This window comes from Cervus elaphus, chromosome 30, assembly GCF_910594005.1.
Source record: "Cervus elaphus chromosome 30, mCerEla1.1, whole genome shotgun sequence".
Taxonomy (NCBI): domain Eukaryota; kingdom Metazoa; phylum Chordata; class Mammalia; order Artiodactyla; family Cervidae; genus Cervus; species Cervus elaphus.
Window position 1 is genome coordinate 45,771,189 of NC_057844.1, and position 23,139 is coordinate 45,794,327.

Consider the following 23,139-nt stretch of genomic DNA (forward strand, 5'->3'; position numbering starts at 1 on the left):
ACCTGGGTTCGATCACTGGGTTGGAAAGATCCCCTGGAGAAGGGAAAAGCTACCCCCTGCAGTATTCTGACCTAGAGAATTCCATTTACTGTATAGCCCATGGGGTTGCAAAGAATTGGACACAGCTGAGCCACTTTCACTTTTCAATTCCTATATGTCTTTGGGTAGTTATTATGATTTCCATTTTACAGACAAGTAAAGCTTGTCACTGATTTTTCTGCTCAACATTGTTAACCTGACTGCCAAGTTTGTCTCCTAATTCACTGTGCAACAACCCTGCATTCTTATGAGCAGCTTTGTGTTCATTAATGGTTATTATATTTTATCATGATTTTAAAAAATATTTTTTCACTAGTAACTAGTAACTATAGAGTCCATGGGGTTGCAAAGAGTCGGACAGGACTGAGCGACTTTCAGTTTCAGTTTCTTTACCAACTGAGCTATGAAGGAAGCCTATTATAGGGATTAAATGCACTTACATATGTAAAAGAACTTACTGACTGAAATCTAATAAATCCCAATAGATAGTAACAGTTACTAACACTTTAATACACTGAAAATTGTGTACGCATTAATGTGTGAGAATGTGTATAGTGTTTGTGTGTAACTACCCCAACTGAGAAAAATATTTATCAGAAACCAATGGAGGAATTAAAAGCAGAAAGACCAGAGAAGAAAATTCAAAAACATCAATCAGTTATCTTTTGCTACCTTGTTTCTCAAATCAGACTTAAGCCTCTGCTAAACACAAGGTTTCAACAACCTTAACAATTAAACTATTTTAAATAAAATTCAGGGACTTCCCTGGTGGTCCAGTGGCTAAGACTCTGTGCTCCCAATGCAGGGGTCCAGGGTTCAATCCCTGGTCAGGGAACTTGATCCCACATGCTGCAGCTAAGGCCGGGAACAGCCAAATAAATAAATAAAATAAATAAATATATTTTAAATAAATAAATAAATAAAATTCAAGATAACAAGGGGGAAGAGGAAGAGAAAACAAAAAAGGGCTTGGTTGAAAGAATATCAGGTTGGAGAGCAAAACTTGGGTTCCTATGAAAAGCATCAGCAGATCTTTAATGCAGCCATTAAAAGTCTTCTGGTCAAAGAGTTACTGGAGAAAGTACTCGAGTTAACAACTGAACAATTAAACATAAACTACTGTATCATTGAAACACAGGAGCAGTCACACTCAAAAATTTTAAGAAAATGTATTTAGTAGTTGAGGTTAATCAGAGTCCCACATTCCCTTAAGAGGCCAGTTGTATAGATTAGAACTGTACTAGGCTTTTAGAGTGAAAACAGATAAGAAATAAATTTTAGAGACGGCAGTCGTTCAACATGTTAAAGACCAATTCATCATTCACTTGCTAATGTTTGATATAATTTGCATGGCCATCTCAAAAAATATAGCCATGCAGGGTTCCAAAGAGTGCAAAACGTAAAGTTCATTAATAATCACATAATTTTTCAACTCTAAAAGGGATTTAAGTGACTCACTTATTAGCAACAGTACACTGAGGTTTGATTCTCTGATGTAAAATCTTAGTTAGGTTGCAAATACCAAATGCTATTGTTAAAAGTCTCCTGTGTGAAGTAGATTGGTGAATACACGTCAAAAAAAATCATGATCAAACCTGGCACTTTTGTTGACAGACTTTGTAGTGAGGTCGAAGGTGTAATTAGGCCAGAAAATTACTTTCTCACTACTAAAATTGTTCCCTTCAGGTCTTGAGTTATCAGTCCAGAAAATTTCATTAAACACTAAATTCACTTTAAGACAACTGTCAAAATTAAGCAGAGGTGAGTCAAGTCAAGGTCCTAATATTCAAATCTTTCATTTGGATTTGAGAGTCAATGTAAAATAAAACTGCTATCCATTTTTCTATCAAGACTCAACTTTTTGAAAATTTCAGAAACAACTTGTTTTTTTCCCTTTGAAAAACAAGATGAGGTAGAATAACAAAATAAATGTAGAATTTGAAATGCTTAAAAGGCATAAATTGTTGAAATTGTTTCTACTTCCTGTTCATTGAGATCTTAGTATGAAACTGGTAAAAATCCAAGTGCTCACAAGTGTTACAAATACTATACAAAGAGAAAAAAAGAATCCAAAACCTAGATTTTGAGGACTGATAAAATTTGGAATGATTCCACCATATTTGCTTTAAAACAATCCTGAGATAGTGTATTATGTTTGTAAACAATTAGTTCACCACATTTGCAAGACAGCAAGACATAGGCCATTTTGGTAAATATTAATGTTCAGTATACAAGTGAGTATACAACGGTCAGCATTTATAAACAAAAAGAAAATAAGTTATATGACACAGTGGAATTACAAGTAACATAATTTCTTATTTTTCCAAAATGAGGCAATAATAGCTTAATAATTAAATACCTCAAATGTTGCTCTATTTTGTCAACTATATCAAATGGCTTAGTGTTCAATTAACTATAGTGAAAAGTGTTTCTCTAATTCTTAGAACCAAAGAACATACACTGAACTTCCCTGCGAAGCCAATTGTTACAATGTCTCAACCAAGTAATACATCAATTGCACAAATAAGTAATAACATAGAGATTTACTACTAAAGAGAGACAGGGCAAGTGAAAACCCAAAGAATAAACAATTAATAAAGGTTTAGGAATTTTCTTCAATTATTTAGGGTAAAATAGCATGATTCCGCCTTAATAAGTAATACTACACTATGCTTGACTATTCATAAAGTTCAGAAATAATTCTAAAGCAGGAAACAATTGTAAGTCAGTTAGCATTACATTATGTAGCAAAGTGCAATTTTTTTAAATAAAAAAAGCTTGATAGGCTTTTCCATAAACACTTAATAAAAGGATAGCCATGTTAGAATTAAAATTCAAACACAGTGGCTTATTAAGCAATTAAGCATGATTATAATTCTAAAATTTAATTTTTTACATCACTCATTCTATTCTTTTGCTACCTCTTTACTAAGCCTCCAAATCAAAGCACTGAACAGATCAGCTATTTAAAATATAACTAATTAAAATTAGTTAAGCTTCAACCCAATATTAAACTAGTGGTTAGAATACCTACAATACAAGAACATGATTTATCTGTCAAATATATGAAGTTGTGGTGTGAGTTTTTCAAATTAAGATTAAACATGTTAATAAAAACTTGAAGCATTCTTCAAGAATTTGACTCCATATCTTAAAAACTCTTTCATTTTGATTCATCCAGTTTCAATTCTACTCAAAGTACAAATGGCCTCTAAGGTGGATAAGGTATTCCTTGGAATGGATTATACAGCAATAAGACGGCCTATAATTACCTTTCCTTGAGTCCAGTCCTCAAGTGAGGCCGTCTCTTCAACTTAAACAAATCATTTAAACAACTGGTGCCTTAGTTAACTTGTATGTAAAAGGATAAGCAAGACCTTGTTCATAGTTTGATACGAGAAATAAATTAATCTTTAGATGTTAGCAGATTTCCTACTATGTTAATAGTTACTGAGTAAATGTTTCCATTCCCTCTTATTTTAACCAATTACTATATTGATTGATGAAAATATGTTAATTTAACAGTTTGACTAGATATGCTAGCAACTGAATAGAGTGGTGAAAAGTTTAGACATAGCTACTGCTTCTACATATAAAAGTGCTTGAACTTTTTCAGCAAAATATACATATATCTGATAAATTGGTTTCATTTCTTTCCATTGGATAGTGTGTATAGACAAAGTTTTAGAGTAAATAAATGAATAACTGCGAGAATATCTATAACAAAGACATACAAGATGTACCATGTAGATTAACTCAAGGAAAAATTTTGAAGCAAATCTCGAATGTTTTCACTTACAAAAATATTCTCTTTCTGTTCTTCATCTGCAATATGGCCATGGCTTTTCTAAGCCACATGATTAAGACTATAAATTTGAAAACGTTTTCAAAAATGTTTTCTAGAAAGTAAAGTTCTTTTTGAATGTATTCATAGGGTTTCCAAATATATTACTTAAGAAATGTACATTATCTGTAAGAAAGTCATGCTTACAGAGGAAATAAGAAATCAGTTAAAAGTATGATGATTATTAATGAAAAGATGGCATAAAATATGTCAAAATAATGAAGTACCACACATGCTAGTTAATGTGGTGTTTTAGGAACAAAACTAAGTGAGATTAAGTTAAAAATGAGGCAGCTGCTGATGGCAGATTCTAGGTACAGATTTTTTTCACATAGCATAGCATAAATATTTACTCATGAAAGACTATAACTCAAGCTATTTTCAACAATATTTTGTGAAAAGAAAATGAAGAGAAAAACAGAAGCACACTCAATTCTTAACATAGCTAAGATCTCACTTTAAATCTCTCTGATTCTTACAGATAAAAGAAACATGAACAAATAATGGTAGCCCATGTCACATATGTTTAACTATAATCCTGAAATTTAAGACATTAATGCCTAGGGACCCCCGAAGCAATATATTTCCTTGAATTTAGGCCAAGAGCAACATTGGTGTAGGCAAAATTAACTGGATGGACAGTTAACACTTTCAAGGAAAACAAAGATTAATAGAACAGTGCACTAATGGGAGTGACGATACTGACCATTTTTATGATCAATTTAAAGAATATCAAAAAGGCAATCTGTCTATTTCATGAAAATATCAATACTGGTATTTGGAAGAAGTGTACATTTTTAAAATGCCTACCTTCTAATAGTCCTCGCTCATTGATACATAGAGTATTTTATTAGAGATGATTGATGTGAAGCTCACTGTAATTTCAAAAATTCATAGAATATTATTATGTCATGAAATCCATGCCGAGAAAGCAATTGCCATTATAAATCAAAAAGACAACTCATATGGACAGGTCATATGGTAACGGGTTCTTCTTGGAATGGTATCCTTAAATGTAATTTATTCAATAAGTAACTTAAAGGTTAGGTATGATGAGATGAATCTCATCCTCAAATAACTCCAAAATATTGTTATATTCTAAAAGGAAAGAAATCAATTTTCTTGGAATTTAGAGATACTTGCATTTATATGCCTTTGAATTAACACGGTTCTGTGTAATTCTTCTGAAGTGTTTTTACACTAAAATAATCCCCTGGAAAGATTTCATTAAGCAATATAAGATAAATAATACAAAAGGCATTTACAGCTTTAATATGTGAGTGAAGGTTTTCAATAGGACAGACTCTGAAAACCTTCACAATGACACATTTTCACATTTAGCAAATAGTTTTCAACTAGATGTTTTAACAGGGGAGAATGACTTAAAAATTTACTTCTAGGGAATAGCATTTCACCAGAAGGAGTAAACATGCTATTGACTTTAATATTAAATATTATACATGCTTAGAGAGAATCTTGATGATTTAGCATCACTTTTTTGAGTCTAACCCAATATAGTCATTTACAATCTCAAAACCCTTTGGAAGAGACAAAGATTCTTACATTGTTTTTAATGCTTAAAAACTTCACACTGTTCCTTTAAGTCATATCCTTACATCCCAGGAGGCAAAGTCAAATCATTAGAAAATACATGTTTAGAAAAATAGTCTCTCCACATATATTTGCATTTCTTAAATGAAAGCTAATGGGAATATGCTTGATGGAATGATATTCCATCAAAGGATTTGATGTTAGGAGGCATTTCAGTGAATTAAAATTCTAAATATCACAATGATCAAAAAGTAATCATTGACATGAGAAGATTGTATCAGGAGAAAAACATTTTATTTGAGTTAATTAGAAGATACAAAAGCAATTTTTTAAAAAAACAGGAGATGCTTATAATGTGATTCCATAAATAAGGGAAAGGATATATCATCCCCAGAAGTGATATGTTCAGACTGATAGATAAATAACTGGTATTCTATTTGAAATAAGGCAAATATCCTGTTTTGAGAATTGTAAAAAGACCAAATCTCAAATGACATCGTGCTATATAAGACTTTGCAAAGTGTTTTGTGATACATAAGTGAAGTGAAGTCACTCAGTCGTGTCTGACTCTTTGCAACCCCATTGACTGTAGCCTACCAGGTTCCTCCGTCCATGGGATTTTCCAGGCAAGAATACTGGAGTGGGTTGCCATTTCCTTCTCCAGGAGATCTTCCCAACCCAGGGATTGAACCCGGGTTTCCCACATCGTGTGATACATTAGCTCATCACACAGTCCTATCAAGTAGGAGATAAGGCAGGTATCATGATGTTTGGTTTGTACATGATAAAGTATTTCAGAAGGCAGCTCCATGTAGGAAAATAACCAGTAAATTGGTGTCACAAAATTTGAATTGGAAACTGTGTCTAGCACACAATAGTGAAACTTTGGACAAACCTGTTAGCATTTTTTTTCCGCTTTTCTAAAATGATGTTTTATGTCCTAGTATCAACCTTGTGGGGTTTCCTAGGTGGCTCAGTGGGTAAAGAATCTGCCTGGAATGCAGGAGACATAGGAAATGTGGGTCTGATCCCTAAGTTGGGAAGATCCCCTAGAGAAGGGCAAGGCAACCCACTCTAGTATTCTTGTCTGGAGAATCCCATGGGCAGAGGAGCCTGGTGGACCACAGTCCACAGAGTCATAAAGAGTTGGATATGACTGAAGCGATTGAACACTCACACATACATCTATCTTGTAATTATTGAGGCCAGGTAATGTTAGCCAAGGCCACATTGCTAAAAGTGATGAGAAAGAGAATAAAAACCAGACGTTTCAGTTCCAAGTTAGGAATTACATCACAGCATCATGTTGTTTAAAAAAAAATGCATGTCTTTAGAGAAAACTATAGCCTACTAATTCTATTATAAAATCAGCGATGATAAAAGGATCAAATCCATTTTGGTGTTCTCTAGGAATCTGGTTTATGGTAACTTTAGTTAAAATGGGAAATGGCACAAAAGTAGATCTGGAAATAGTTTAATCTGCTGTACATCTCCTTAGCCATATATCAACAAGTGAACATGATAAAGTGCTCTCACATTAATTATACTGACTACTTCCTTAATGAAGTGCAAAAGTGTTTGCATAATCTGATTCAATTTATTGAATTAGGTTACAGTTTTATCATTTTGAAAACTAGCTTATTGTTTACTTTACAGTATTTGTCAATTCATTTCAACAATTAATAGTACAGCATACAGCTGAAATCAATTGAAAGCAATCTTCATTTTTAAAGTCTACTAGCATTTGTGGTGTGCATATTTCAAAGAGCAATATATGACAGTTTAAACATATGTTATAACAGTAGCAATGATATTTCATATCCATAAGGCTTATTCTGCCACAAACAAAAATTTATAAAAAGAAATTATTGTAAGTAAGCCCTGAAAATAAACTTGTAATAACCAAATTTTAGTGTTAACTAATTCTATTAGGATTATCTAGAGAGCACATTACATGAATTTGAATAAACTGCCAAACTAAGACTTCTAAACCTAAGTTATATGTCTTTTTAAAGTTATCAGTTTTATTCTTAAATCCAAAGGAATGATAGTCTGCAATAAAAATCAGTAACACGTGGATCAGCCTATTTAATTACATTAATACTACTTTATCTTTGCCAAGCTCCATCATTTACAGAATACTGCTATAAACTGTCATTTGACATTCATGGCAATTTAATGAGAAAATAATTTTGAGATAAAAAGATTCTTTATACTTGAAAAAATAAAGGATCAAAATACTTGACTGGTTCAATCATTATACATTTTAAAAGTTGATTGTCGGAAGTATTCCACAAATTTCTAGAATTGACAGGGAACTATATTCAATACCCTGAGATAAACCATGATGGAAAAGAACATAATAAAGTGTATGTATATACATACATCTATATATATATAATATATGTATCACTGAAACACGTTGATGTACAGCAGAAATCAACACAACACTATAAATCAACTATACTTCAATAATAATAAAACTGACACCTCTCTTGGAGACTTTATTTTTTATAGTGGAAAGTAAAATCAAATTAATTTATAGTAAAGTTCAAGGTCTTTCATTTAAATCCCTTTAAGAATTCATGCCTTTCTGTTATCAATTCTGATGATCTTTATTGGTTAAAATAATATTTTTCACCCTTCATTCTAAATCCTACCATGCCTAAAAATATTCTCTTATATAATATTTAATGATTGTCATTTTATCCTATTATTATTCTTACACTATGGACCCCTTCACAGAGTACTCATAAAAGAAGGACAAAGAGAACAAAGGAGCATAAAACATTCAAAATTTTCTTTTAATTGGAAAAAATGTATTTGTGAGCCTACGGTCACAGTCTTGCCCATGAGTTAACCAATCCATCCATAAATAACAGGGTAAGAAACAGTATGATAGCTTATAAACATGAAACATTCTTCTCAAAAGTAATGTTTAAAAACCATCTCAAAAACTATGAAAGAATATGACTATAAAACCTTGAAGGATGGGGTTAAAAGGATGAATGTCTTTTAACCAGAAAGGCACCATACAAAATTTAGAATAATAATTCAAAATAAAATAAAATAGAATCATCAAATTTTGTAATTAGAAAGGAATAAGATTGCCTTATTCAATCTACCTCCTTCCAATGCAGAATTACCTTCAAATTTCCCTAACAGTAATTACTAAGAAAGGAAATGGAAGGTTGGTGGTCTGGGAATGAAGGAATTTGTTTTAAACTATTACACTTCTGTACTGTGAACAATATGGCCAATAAAAAATAATTAAATATAAGTACTATCACTAACTTTTCATCCCACTTTCCTATTAAACCCTTCTGTCAAAAGGAAAAGTTAATGTTTTAAGAGTAGTAATCTTCACTTTTAGATAGTTCTCCTTGTAGCAAGACTCTTTCTTATGGAAGCCAATGTAGACGTCTATAATTACTCTTCATCAGTTAGATTTAGTTAGTCCTTGAAAAAGCACAGTATGAATCGACTTTATCATACACTTCAGACCCTCTGTAACTCTTCTTAAGACTAAACACTACCATCATTTCCCAAACCCTATCACCTAGGCTATTCCCTTAACGATCAGAGTTTGTCAACGTCCTACTAAAGACTGTGATGCCATGACTGAGCATAAGATTCCAGATGTCATCTGATGTGCAGAGTAAAACTATGTTGCTTCTCTTTCTCCAGACTTTATATCCCTAACCATCAAGCTTAGGTGTCTAGCACTTCCAGAATTTTTATCACAACACTGGTTTATATAGCTGCACAAACAAAATCCTTCAGTGATTTTCATTTAGAATGTTTTCAAATCAGGTCTTAGGTTCATTTACAACTAGAGCAATAATGCTTTGGGAAAATGAATTCAGGTTTTAATAATATAGCTATTTTTCCGACCTTTGCCAACTTTATTCGCAATGCTTGGTCCTGTCAACACTTGCAATTAGCAATTCTATTCTTTACAAAGAAGAGCATAAAAGTTGCAAAACATACCTCAGTATGCATGGAGATAATACAAATTTCAACACGGAATTTAAATCCTTAGTAACAAAGCTAGAACACTTCATTAAGGAAACAAATTGAAGTTTGGATTAGCCAAAGGGAAAAAAGCCTACCAAAGACAGAGAAGGAACCTAAACAAAGAATTCTGTTTATCGTATAGCTTTTGTTCTACAATATCTTTAGAAATACTCAAAATATATCTATAGCAGATTTAGTTGTTTTTCCTGAATGAATATTATTTAATGTATTCATCACTTCTATTGATTGAAAAAGTGAAAGTGAAGAAGGGTATTCTTAGTGGCTCAGACAGTAAAGAATCTGCCTGAAAAAAAAAAAAGAATCTGCCTGCAATGTTGGAGACCAGGGTTAATCCTTGGGATGGGAAGATCCCCTGAAGGAGCATCCAGTATGCTTGCCTGGATAATTCCATGGACAGAGGAGCCTGGGCATATAGTCCATGCAGCTATAAAGAGTCTTTGGTCATTTTTCTTTTTTCTGAATGAACATTATTTAATGTATTTCTCACTTCTCTTAGTTAGGGAAGGAGCCATGTGTGTGTGCTCAGTCATATCTGACTCTTTGACTCTGTGAATTGTAGCCCACCAGGCTGTCTGTCCATGGGATTCTCCAGGCAAGAATACTGGAGTGGGTTGTCATTTCCTACTTCAAGGGATCTTCCTGACCCAGGAATTGAACCCACATCTCCTGTGTCTCTTGCTTTGGGAGGTAGATTCTTTACCACTGTGTCACCTGGGAAGTCTAGAGAAGGAAAAAAAGATAGTAATAGCACCTCCTGCTGGTCAGTAAAAGACAGGGACCTCTCAGGAGACAGGAACCTGGCAGACTACAGTTCACGGGGTTGCAAAGAGTCAGACAGGACTGAGCACGCAGGTAGGAGCTAAAAGACAGCAAGTGACATGTTGTATAAATGAGGGACTAGAATTTTGTATAAGAATCCCACAAATAAAAAGATAATCCACAAAGCTCTGGCTAAATCTACACACCATCCACTAGCATAATCAAAAATTGACCCTTAAAATCTGATTTGCTTTTCTCAACGTAAATAAATTTCTCTTCTGTCACAGGAGACATCATATTACTAAAAAAAGAAGCAAATAATATCTTGCAATTAGTCAGTTAAGTATATTAGCAACTTCATTACTACAAATCTGCTGAGAGAGAAATTTAAGTAGATTATAACTCTGAGTATGGACCAGGGTAGGCATAGGAGACTACAGAACTCAATAGAAATTTGGAAGAAACAAATTAGGGAGGAAAGGACTGTAATTTTCTTCTAAATTAAGTAGATGAGAGGCCTGTCCAGAAGTCTAGTAATATGTGATTATTCAATTAAATCTTTAATAACAATCTTTACTTAAGAACTTTGAAAATATTTTAATAAATTTCTATGCTAGTAATAACCAGGACATGTTATAATTTAACTGAAATGCTTGATTTTAATATATACCACATGTTTAATAAAGTAAATATATTTATTATCTAGTCTTTCATACGAATGCAATATTTATATTTTGTTATGAGCTACATATTATCCACATATGTATTAAATTAGTTGTATATCAAGATACTGTGGGTACATTTATATATATGCAGGAATTTTAAAGACTAGTATATTCTATGTTATCATTCTATTCCTGAAAATATTGCTTCTTTAGAACATGAGTATAGAAATATTAATTTCATCAATTATTGTTGATAATGCTGAAATGTAGACATCACAACCCACAAACAAACAAATAATGCCCTCCATTTACCTAGTACACCTCCATTAGGCCCTAGACTCTGCATCTTTAATCTGGAGCCTAACTACTTAAATGGATTTTATAAACTGCATTATAATACCAATGTTGAAATTCGTAACTCTGAGGCTTAATCATGTCTCACAGAAATCCCTTGATAAACATATATTAGCCATATTTCCTGAACAAATACTTATGTTGAATACCTGCTTTCTGGCAAGCAGTACTCTACACAATGGCATACTGTGGCAAACAATCACCAAATCCACTGGTATGGATAACTTCCACACCACACTTGGGGCCCTCATAATATCTCAACCAGGAACAATCTGGGTGTGGAAGGCTGACAAGGATCCCAAAGTTATGCCCACATTTTTTAACCTGTGAATGCCTCCTTAAGAGAAGAGTCTTTGGAAATATGATGACACTGATGATTTTGAGATGGGAGTTGATTTTGGATAATCTGATGTGTCCTAAATACATTCACAAGTCCTAAATACATTCACAAGTTTCCTTTCAAGAGAAGCAAAAGGAGATTTACACACACACAAGGACACACACATAAGAATAGATGGAAATTATGGTCACAAGTCAAGGGAAGCTGGAGTCTCCAGAAGCTCGAAAAGGCAAGGAAACAGGTGCTGCCAAAGAGATTCCAGAAGGAGTGTGGCCCCACCGATAGCTTGAGTTGGACCTGTGGTGCTTGATTTTGAACTTCTCTAGAATTGTGACTTTGGGCTTCCCTGGTAGCTCAGACGGTAAAGCATCTCCCTACAATGCAGGAGACCCGGGTTCAGGAAGATCCCCTGGAGAAGGAAATGGCAACCCACTCCAGTATTCTTGCCTGGGAAATCCCATGGACTGAGGAGCCCGGTAGGCTACAGTCCACAGAGTCGCAAAGAGTCGAACACGACTGAGCTACTTCACTCACTCAGAATTGTGACAGAATTAATTTTTTATTTATTCTAGTCACAATATAAGTGGTAATTTGTTACAGCAGCCACAGGAGACTAACAAAGTGTTCAGTACAAGTTTTAAATTTAAACAAATTATGTGATGAATTTCAAATTTAGGTTAAAGTGCTCAGTCGTGTCCAACACTTGTGATCCCGTGGACTTCTCCAGAATAGTAGAGTGGCTAGCTTTTCCCTTCTACAGGAGATCTTCCCAACCCAGGGCCCGAACCCAGATCTCCCGCATTGCAGGCTGATTCTTTACCAGCTGAGCCACCAGGGAAGCCCAAGAATACTGGAGTGGGTAGCCCCTCCCTTCTTCAGCGGATCTTCCTGACCCAGGAATCGAACCGGTTCTCCTGCATTGCAGGCTGATTCTTTACCAACTGAGCTATCCGCCCTCCAAAAAGGAAAAAGAAGATAAATTACTTTCTCTTTAAGAAAAATTTAAAGGGAAAAATATTTGAAATTCTGGTGTCTCAGTGATTAAGAAATGCCTGCCAATGCAAGAGATGTGAATTCGGACCCCTGGGTTGGGAAAATCCCATAAAGAAGGAAATGGCAACCCACGGCAGTATTCTTGCCTGGAAAATCCCATGGACTCGAGGAGCCTGGCAGGCTGCTTGAGTCCATGGGGTCTCAACAGAATCAAATAGGACTTAGCTACTAAACAGCAACAACAAACAACATGCATCAGATACTGATAGGTCAAATGCATTACTTTCAAAATGTCCAATGATTAAGTTTCACAAGTATTTCCTACATACAGAAGTATGAAAATACATACTTACACATACTGCATAAACATTAATGTCTTAAGTATTTTGTATCATATTTATTCTTTGAGTAAGGCATTCAAAAGATTTTTATGTGTAAATTATTAGTGAAGATGATCAACTCATTTGTGACTGTTTTACTTGTTATTCTTACTTGGGAGTCTCTCCAGGGAATACAATGCATTTGTTATGATAAAGTTCTCAATATAGAAAACACATTTCCACATAATGAATTTTTCCCTTGGAAGTTGAGATGCTTAATGAATTTAAAATATTACAAATGTTGATACTACAGAAAAAAAAAAAAAAACAGGTAGTTTGGATGCAGTTGCCAGTTACTTGGTAATATTTAAAAAGAAAAATAAAGCCTATAAACTTTGACAATGTCTTTGAATTATAAATCCACATGAGAATACTTTCCTACTATTTTTTTAAGATGAAAATATTTCAACAGAATTGACTCTTGCTAATACTGCCCTAGCATAGTATTATTTCCACAATAGTAAAACTGCATTTATAGGTTCTTACTTTTTAAGCATAGTGCATGTGTATTTACAATTACTTTTTTTTTTTATCCTGATCACATATTGATTATTTGCCTACAAGGTCACAGTGAGAGAAAAGATGTGTCTAAGAAGCAAAACTATGAATCATTCATTCATTTAATTTGAATGTATTTGGAAAAAATAGGTAATGGATAACTTTTTTAATGAAAAAAGCAAATATTTGAGACTCACTGAGTTATTTCTTAATACTTACATGAAAATTGTGTTTCAAAACTAGTTTGCATTCTGCCCTAAAGATAAAATCAAGAAGTTGGCCAAATATGCTATCCCAAATTGCACTCCTGGCACAGAAGGGGAGTATTTAGAATTCTTAAATAAATCTTTCCTTAATTGTAAAATACACATGATTCTATAAAAAGTATGAATGTTACTGAAATTCTGTTGCTAGGATGAATTTATTTCAAACTGGTATTTATTATCAAAAATGATTTATGATATGTGCTCAGTCCAAATAAATGTAGAGAGCACTACAGGAGGTGTGGTGTTGTGAGACTCTACAAAGAGCCTTCTTTCTTTCATTAACTTCCACTTCTGGTTGCCATGGCACCCGTGACAACCATAAATTTAGAAATTATCACCATCTGCCCACGCCCCCTTCTAAGGTTACACACAAGCCCACTTGAACAACCAAAATAGCAAACAAAAACTCCATAAGCAATTTTAAAGTTTTTTTCTTTTCAAATTATAGACACCTAAGTAAATAATCCTAGGGCTGGGAACACACTTTTTAAAAATATAGTCTTTCTTTCTTTTTTAGAAAAGCAAATTCCTTAAGGAAAGATCATAACTTAACTACAGTGTTCAGTTGTTGAAAAGAAAAATGAGGAAATGATTACAAACAAATTGACAGATTTTTATAAATTATCAAAATAAATAAACTTTTTTCAAGGACCAATTCAGACAACCTTGAAGGTGAATCTGTATCTTTCATGCTTTTCAAATGGTAATATTGGAGTACCAAAGTACAGGTCAATATTTATATGCAGCCAATGATGTAATCTCAGAAAGGATTTGAGATTTGAGAGTGAGTTTGTTTTCTTCTTTGTTCTTTTGAGGTCTATAGGTTTTTGTACTTGTTTTGCTAGTTTTAGAACAATGATTTCCAAGTCATTAAAAGATACTGATATAACTATTCTGCGTGCTAAGTGGTTTCAGTCCTATTCAATTCTTTGCAGCACTATGGACTGCAGCCTACCAAGCTCCTCTGTCCATGGGATTCTCCAGGCAAGGATATTGGAGTGGGTTGCCATGCCCAACCTAAGGATCAAACCCACATCTCTTACATCTCTTGTATTGGCAGGTGGGTTCTTTATCACTAGCATCACCTAGGAAGCCCTGATACAACTATAGATTCCTGGGAAAAAGATGTTTTAAACTCCAAACTCACAGGTCAAAAATATAGAGAAATGTCCTTAAACTACTTTGCTTAATGCTAAAAAAGAAAAATAAATGTTGATATATAGTTTTTTCAATGTTTCAAGAAATAACATATTTTATCTTTCCCATTATAGGAAAAAATAGCATTCTACTTTTAAAGAAAGTAACAAATATAAATAAAGTTCTGGGACAAAAAGTCTATATATCCATATTGAATCATATTCCCCCAGTACACTAAGTACTCCTTGGGAGAAAAGTGTTACACGCTTTTGTGAACTATATGTTAGCTTTACAGTGATTAAATTTCCAGCTAATGTTTTAAGATAGCATAAACATTCTCCAAGATTTTAAGATATTATTCTGTAGTCTCTAAAATCTAGAGACTTCTCCATCTAGAAAAACTTTGTGTAAAAAGAGCAACCATTAGAATATATTAAGATAGCATGATTCATGCACAACAGTCAAACTTCTGGCGGCTTCAAATCTTTGGCCCAAAGTCCAAAATTTGAATTAAGTGAACTAGGCAACAGTGAGCTCACAAGACTTGTTTTAAAGCCATTCCCTGGGCTCTATAGAGTATTAAACTATCTAAATCCACTTCTTCAAATTCAGTCTCCTCTCCTGGTAAGTCTCCAGTTCCTCATCCTCCTCTAGAATATGACTCTTAAGGTTTGTTTCAATGTAATAGCTCAAGAGAAATCTTAATTTCTGGGCTCACAACATATTAGGAAGAGCAAAAGTTTTTTTAAAAAGCACGTAAAATATATGAAATGGTCCTGCTTCAAAAATGAAGTGATGAGTCAAGTTAAAATTACCTTCAGTATCTCTGTTCACCAAGTCAAAAAAGTGTGTAAGATATTTCAGAAAGGGATCTATCAAAAATGACTTAATAATTTGATTTTTCAGTTTGGCTTGTGATATTCAGTTGTTTTGAAACTTCACTTACCCCAAAGTTACTTGATGGTCTTAATTGTGGAAGGTGTGCTACACTTAGATCCTGATTATATCATCTTATCTCACCATCTCTTAGGTGGTGAAGTATTTATTGTTTTCACCTTAAAACGCTGGCAGGCAATTTTGAACTAGATCTTCCCTATTTCAATACGAAAACAATCTAGAATACTTTTCACCCCAAATATAACTGTGATTAGTTAGAATCAACACAAACTTATCAAATACAAAATAATGATTATTAAAATGATTATTTTTAAAGCCCCAGACATATTCGTTGAGAAGTCAAAGATGCTTGTCTTTCTCCTAGCACACCTGAGTCTTTCAATCATAAAACATAAAAAGCTAAGATTTTCTTTCCACTTTGTCTGCACAGTACCAACCCCCTTGCCCAAAATTTGCAAATCAGAAAATTTTAATCAGTTAAATAAAATGTTCAGCCTTCACAAAATGCTACCTACTTCATTCCTAAATATCAAATTTAGAATTAGAATTTCAGGCAGTAGGATTCAGTCACTTGTGAATCATGACCTAAATTAACGAATAGAAATGATGATACATGCTCTGTAATTGGGTTATTTTCAGCTATTGATTTCATTTTTCTGATTCTCAATTTTTCACCGGCAAGCATTAGCATAAAACTATAATTCTTCATTGGAAAGTGAATCATTTACTTTAAAAACCTTTGGTATCTTACTAAAAAATGTAAATACATAAAATGAACAAATAACTTCAAATTCAACTCAGTGGATGTTTGATAAAGGTTCATAAAAGTGAACAAACTGTTCAGACACTGCCACAAAAGTAAAGGTGAGTTAAAAGAGCCATTCCTCCCAAGGAGCTTTCAATGCAGTATGGAATGTGAAATAAGACACCTATGATTGTATCACAGCCTAGAGAAAGACAAGTGTTACAATAGAAAAAGAAAACACTAATATGGGTATTCAGAGAAAAAAAATGAAGACTTTCTCCTGATCTTGCTAGATTCTTTTTCCTGTTCCAGTTATTGTTAAATGACGCTTACATATTTATATGTCTATCTCCTCAACAAACTTTCATGATGGCAAGAATAAATAAATACTATGCTATATAATAATAATTTTATTATGACTATTAGTTTAATTTGTTCTGAGTCTGGATGAAACTTGGAAAGTGAGAAGACATGTATGAGTAAATAAAAGAATTAATGAACACATTCAGGTGGTGAAAATCAAATGAGCTATTTTTGCATGCAGTACATTATTAAAGTTGTTTATGACATAGAGCTTATGTGGCCAAGAGTATTCTTTTACTTGCACATTGAAAAAAATCCAGTAATAAACATCTTTCAGATGTTTCTAATACTAATAGTTTAGGAAAAAATAGGAGATATTTCTATTTGACATAGTTATGGTGTTTTGTTTGCATGCATGTTAATCTAGTTTAGAGTTTTTACGGAATGAAACATAAGCTTAGAATCCAGAGATCTGGGTTTGACTAGCCACTGACAGTGATCAGCTGACTGACCTTGGGAAAGTCATTGATTCTCTCTGAGCTAGGGATAATAATTTGTTATTTGATATCAGCAAGAGAATTAATTAGAATAAATCCTAGAACTGTGTTCAATAAAACTTCTTCCATTTTATTTTAAATAAGGAAGTGATGATAATCATAATGCAGTTTTGAAATAAATTCTCATCAGTAACATGGTCTTAGTGTGAACAAAATACAGCTGATGAGTGTAAACATCTACGTAAACACAGGCATACATGAAAGCAATGGTGTTGGCTGATTTTGAATATTTTAGGCATCAGTCACTAGTGCTCTTACCTGTTGGTGGGATTATCCCAGGAGACATAAGACCCGGGACAGAATGTGGCATGATGTGAGAGTTCTCTGGGGAGGTGACACTTTGAGTCCTCTTAGGAGGCCTTCCAGGTCTAGAACTGAAACAAACAAACAAAAAATTTTTACAATTAAGCTGTTGTCTTACACATCATTTCAAAGTTGTTTTAAGTGGTAACATGGACTGTAAATAAATTTGTTTCAAGGACGGTTGCTTTTGCAGTTAGATGTAATAGACTTCCATCACTAATTAGATTACATGCTGAATTCATTTTCTTCATTGAAGATCAGCCACTCTTGATGCATAATTCATAGCCTGCACCTCGTTACCTGCTTCTTCATATTAATATCTATACACAGTTTGAATTGCCTCGTTTGCATATGCTAAAGTTCTGCATGCAGCCTTCAGCACGAAAATTATGCACTAACTTGTAATAATTATTACAGTCAGCCTGCTATTGATTTATGAGACTTTTAAAAACCAAATATGTGTAGTACTTGTAATGAATGATATTTTAAGGTTCTTCAGGAAATTAAAAGGCAATGGCTGCCTAAGGAAATGTTCTGCTTGTTTGATTTAATACTACAGTTAGCTGGGAGGTGGAATGAAAGAGTGATTCAGACCTATAGCACATTTTTCGATGATATGTTTTATTACTTTGCACTGCTAGCCTGATATCTAGATGATAAATGACAATACATATCTAATGTGTGAAAAGGTCTTGCAATTTCTTTATTTTTTGTCATTTAAAAGATAAGTCAAGTTATCATTTAACCCTTATTTTATTTAAATGAAGAGCCCCACTAGGTTGCCTTACTTTAAATATACTAAAAATTATATTGGAAATGCTTAGGATTATTTGTAGGACATCATTAAGAAATGGCCAGAGTAGCGTCTTATATCTGACTTTAGAATAATTAAAAATCCTTCGTGTTTGTGTTTTAATAGTACTTCTCTTTCACTTGCCTGTTTTACAAGCATAATTTTTAAAATTATCAAAGCAGAAAGTGAAAAGGATACACATATTCACCATTCTTGTATAAGGAAAACATGAAGAATATAATATCAGCAAGTTTTGAAACAAACATAATTAGCATTGTTTCCACTGTCTGCCTCTGTATCACGAATGTACATTTATGAAAGGCTTTTCCGTCATTTATCTGGCCAATATGTGCCAAGATATATCAAAACCTCCAGATGCATCCTTCATAAGTTAACATTTCCATGTAAGCCTCAACTGAGATCCTTTGCCTTGTCAGAAGATTCAAAGATCCTATCTTTATTATTTAGTGTAAGTAATATATGTAATCATTTAACAAATATTGCATTTGCTCTTTTCAAAGCAGTGCACTGTGGGGGCTAATTTGGGAGAACGGGTTCTTAGTCTTCAAGAGCTTATACTCTTGTCAAGCGGGACAAATCTGGTGCATAAAGAACTAGGATGCAAATTCGAATATGCTGTGTCCTAAGCAAGTTGCAGTCTGAACACTAATGCGGAAAAGCTGGATAATGATAGATAACTCCCTGTTGGAGTTAAGATTTCATGGCCCTGGGAGATTAGAAGAGAATTCTGAATGATGAGTTGGACATGGAGAGAAAAAGAACAGAAGAGATCACACTCCAATGGAAATGTGAGAAAGGAATGGAAACCTGAAAATGTGTGAACGTACAAGATTCTTTTCCAATAAGTTGAAACAGGGCAAATAAAATGAGCGGCAGAAATCCACACTGCAGACTTATTGCCTAGGGCCATATCCTGGAGGACTTTGAACCATGAGGAAGTAGATTGTGCATCTGTTTAGGTAGCCAACCAATAAGGACACTGTCCTGTGGATACTGAAACATCTCTCTGGCTACTTATTCTTTGTAATTACTCTTCATCCTCAGTTGATTCTCTAACTTATATTATTAGCCTAGAGCCCACCAACAGTGCGCTGCTAGTCTCCATTCTCCCTGAGTGATTTCTTCCATTAACATTACTGATATGGTAAGGAATTACAGCTAAATCTTATCCACAGCCTGAATCTTTCTCCTGGGATTCACACGGATTAATGCCTGTCTACTGGAAATCCCTACTTATGTTCTATAATAATCTAAGATTCAGTTTGTCCAAATCTGAACTCAGCATCTTCTCCATTAAAACCTACTTTTCCTTGGTTAATCAAAATGGCACCTAATTGACTAAGCCAAAAATCCAGGACTCAGCTGTGTCTTTCCCTTCCTCTGTACACTCAAATATTATCCCAATGACGGTATCTCTCTATGTCCACACCTGTATTCCAGATCAATCCCTCCTTTCTTATTTGATCTACTATCACAGCTCTTTCAAGACCTACCCTCAGCTTTGCCCCATGCTAGAGCTGAAAGTGAAGTCTAGATAAGTCTCTGTACTGATTGTGGAAGGATTTTTTTTTTTTTTTAATCATGTTTTTCAACTGCTTAAAGGCATCCGTTACTTCCCAGGTGACACCGTGGTAAAGAATCCACCTGCCAAAGCAGGAAGCACAAGAGATATGAGTTCAATCCCTGGGTCAGGAAGATCCCCTGGAGTAGAAAATGGCAACCCACTCCAGTATTCTTATCTGGAAAATTCTACGGATAGAGGAGCCTGGCAGGCGACAGCCCAGAGTCACAAAGAGTTGGGCATGACTGAGCAGCTGAGCGCACGCACACACAAAGACACGGATACTTCCCTAGAGCACCAACACTCAGCATGGTAACAAGGCCTTTCAATAGTTAGCCCTGGTCTACATTTCCAACTTCATCCCTTTCTTCCTACATTCATGGCTTATATTTGGCCTTAATGAATTTATTATCAGTGTCCTATGTTGCTTTGATCTCCTAATACACTACCTCTATACAAGTCACTGTCTTTGCCACCTAAGACTTCTATTACATCAAGCCATCCTCAGCCCCATTTTACGGACTGAACATTCATCATCCTTCTTACCAATGCCTTCTATTGAGTATTCCTTCTATGCACTATGATGGTTCATGGTGAATAATTCTATTTTAGGCTTTTCTGCACTGATTATAGTAATCTGCTTGTTTATTTCACCCCCAAGACTGTATGGTAGAAAGTGTACTTTTTTTTTCTTGGTCTTTAAAATACCTCAGTGCCTGGCTCACTGTATGCATTTAAATAAATTTTAATTCAATTTGTTAAAACTTTCACCACAATTCTTCAAATTCCTCACCAATTCCAGTAGTCGCCAAGATTCCAGGAAATGAAAAGTGAGATGCAAAAGAAATTTGGGATTCTGAGTCTAAAGATGCTAAATATACATCTGAAGCTCAGAGAAAAATAAGTATCAAGAGAACTCAAACAAGATACCATGAAAAAAAGTGTGAAAGGAAAAGGAAGTTAAGATTTGAAAGTTTTAGTTCTTGAATTTGTTTTGCTTTTAAAGAAGATGAAACTGTTTAGCAGTACTTTATTATTCAGGCCACAGGAGCTGTCTTCACAGCCCTCACTCAGGAAGTAGAAGTCAGGCTACTAAGTAAGAACACTTTATTTCACACTGTGATTAGAAGAGACCCAGTGGGCTCTTTTCACCCTAGATATCTCCTGCCCAATCTATCACTTTGCCTCCAATCTCACCCATAGAGATTTACTGCTTTAGACTTGAAGATTTAAGATCTTTTAAAGCCTTCCATTAAAATGCAAATATCCTTGGTGGTGGTGACACCCTAAAGTCATCTACACACACTCTACTAGGGATGACTTTACAATTAGGGGAGAACAATCTTGAGATACCTATGTAAATAATAGGGGAAGCGGGAAGAACTCCAAGGAAAGATTTCCAAGGAAAGACAAGTCATTTATCCTTTTCCCTAAGAACAAGAGGAAGCTCTTCTTGGAATTATACAAGACTTTTTGGTTGCTGGGGAAGTTAGGTTTATTGATAAACAAGACTTTCCCCTATCCCTCATGACCTACAGTTAAGTCTCCTTATTGACAGGCTTGGTGTATTACCTTTACCGCACTCTTGATCACTAACTGCTAGAGGGTTTAAGTCTAGAAAATCTAGGAAGATAATTTAATCACAAAATACTTAGATATTTAAATTACTTTCAAGAGAGATTTAGGGAACTTCCAGGAGAAGCTGTGTAGTGCAGAGCTCAGAAATATGGGTTATACTGTCTGGATAGATCTCACTTTAAATAGTAGCTCCAACCTATTTACTAGAAGGTGTGACGTTGATCAAGCCACTTAACTTCTCTGAATATCTGACTAAATCAGGATTTTTTTTTAATGGACCTGTTTAGTTTTGTTAGAAATAAGTTATTCTTGGAAAGAAAAACAACAACTTCACTGAAAAGAGGAACGAAACAATTAGCAAAGGCACTTCTTCAGGGAATGATCAATTGCCTCAACAGCAGACACCTTCAAACCTCCTTACTACACCAGTAACCCAGCTCTACCCCCAGAGTATCAGAGTAGCTGAACTCTCCTAGTTCTAATCAAAGCAGAAGACCTCACTTAAATAAATTATTACCCTTAATAGCTTGACTGAAATCAAAATTTATGACTTTGGTAATTGTTTTTGCCAGCTTCACACACGAGCCATGGTGCAGCCTTTAGTATTTTCACCTACTTGCATTAAAAGAGTGGAGTAATCACTTAGAGATGACGGCACTTAGTATCTCACTTACCTAGGAATCCACTCAGGCTTATGGTTTCCTGCAGTTCTGCAGAAATCAAAAAGATTTCTTTTCCAGAGAGATCACTGGGTGGATGTCTCTCCTTTGTCTGCATCATTAAATCAGTCTCAGGCTAATCTCTGTCTCTCTCCCCTAACTGTACAATGGTTACCATCTCTTCCATGTAGTGTGCTTATTCAGTATGAAGTAAAAATCTAACTTAACTCAAAGAGGCTAAGTCCATCAAAATACCCAGAGATATCTGAAATGTTAGAGGGAGGGTGCTTGACAGATTTTGCAACCCCTAACCTCCTCCACAAGCATCATCTTCTGCTAACCTCTTCAGTAGTTCTTGGGAAATTAAGTTCAACTCTCCTCCTGAGACTGGAGCAAAGAAACCCGTGAAATCCAGAAACAGACTGTGATAGCTATAAATCGGAAATTGCAAAACTTGCTGCTTAGCAGAAATTTAGGTTCCAAATCCTACCTATTTAGAGAAAGGCAAGAAGATACAATTCCTTCCTCCATGTATCTAAAAGACAGGAGCTACTGTACAGCAAGCAATTGAATAGACATAAAAGTTATGAGAATAAAGACCCCGTTTCTTTGAGGCAGAATATAAAATTAAACAGCCTATGGGATAACAATGCAGAAAAATACATGGCAGCCAGTGAGCACTGATTTTAGTCTTGGGACACAACAAGCATTAGGGATAAAAGCAGCTCGCTCTGTTAATCAAGAAGAGTTCATTTGCCCTCTTGAATCTATTTACCCAAAAAGTGCCAGCTGCGTGTTTACATTCTGCATAATTTTCTTCTATTAAGTTTCCTCAAAACCAAGCCCAAAAAAATGAGA

The 23,139-nt window shown here is 34.4% G+C and overlaps 1 protein-coding gene across 2 annotated transcripts in view; it reads right to left on the reverse strand.

Moving 5' to 3' along the window:
• DACH1 (dachshund family transcription factor 1) overlaps nt 1-23,139 on the reverse strand; it is a 451,469-nt gene that overhangs the window by 243,713 nt on the left and 184,617 nt on the right. For both annotated transcript variants that reach the window (XM_043892205.1, XM_043892206.1), the window contains exon 2: nt 17,625-17,740. In XM_043892205.1, the coding sequence (XP_043748140.1) occupies nt 17,625-17,740 (116 nt within the window). The remainder of the gene's footprint in view (nt 1-17,624; nt 17,741-23,139) is intronic.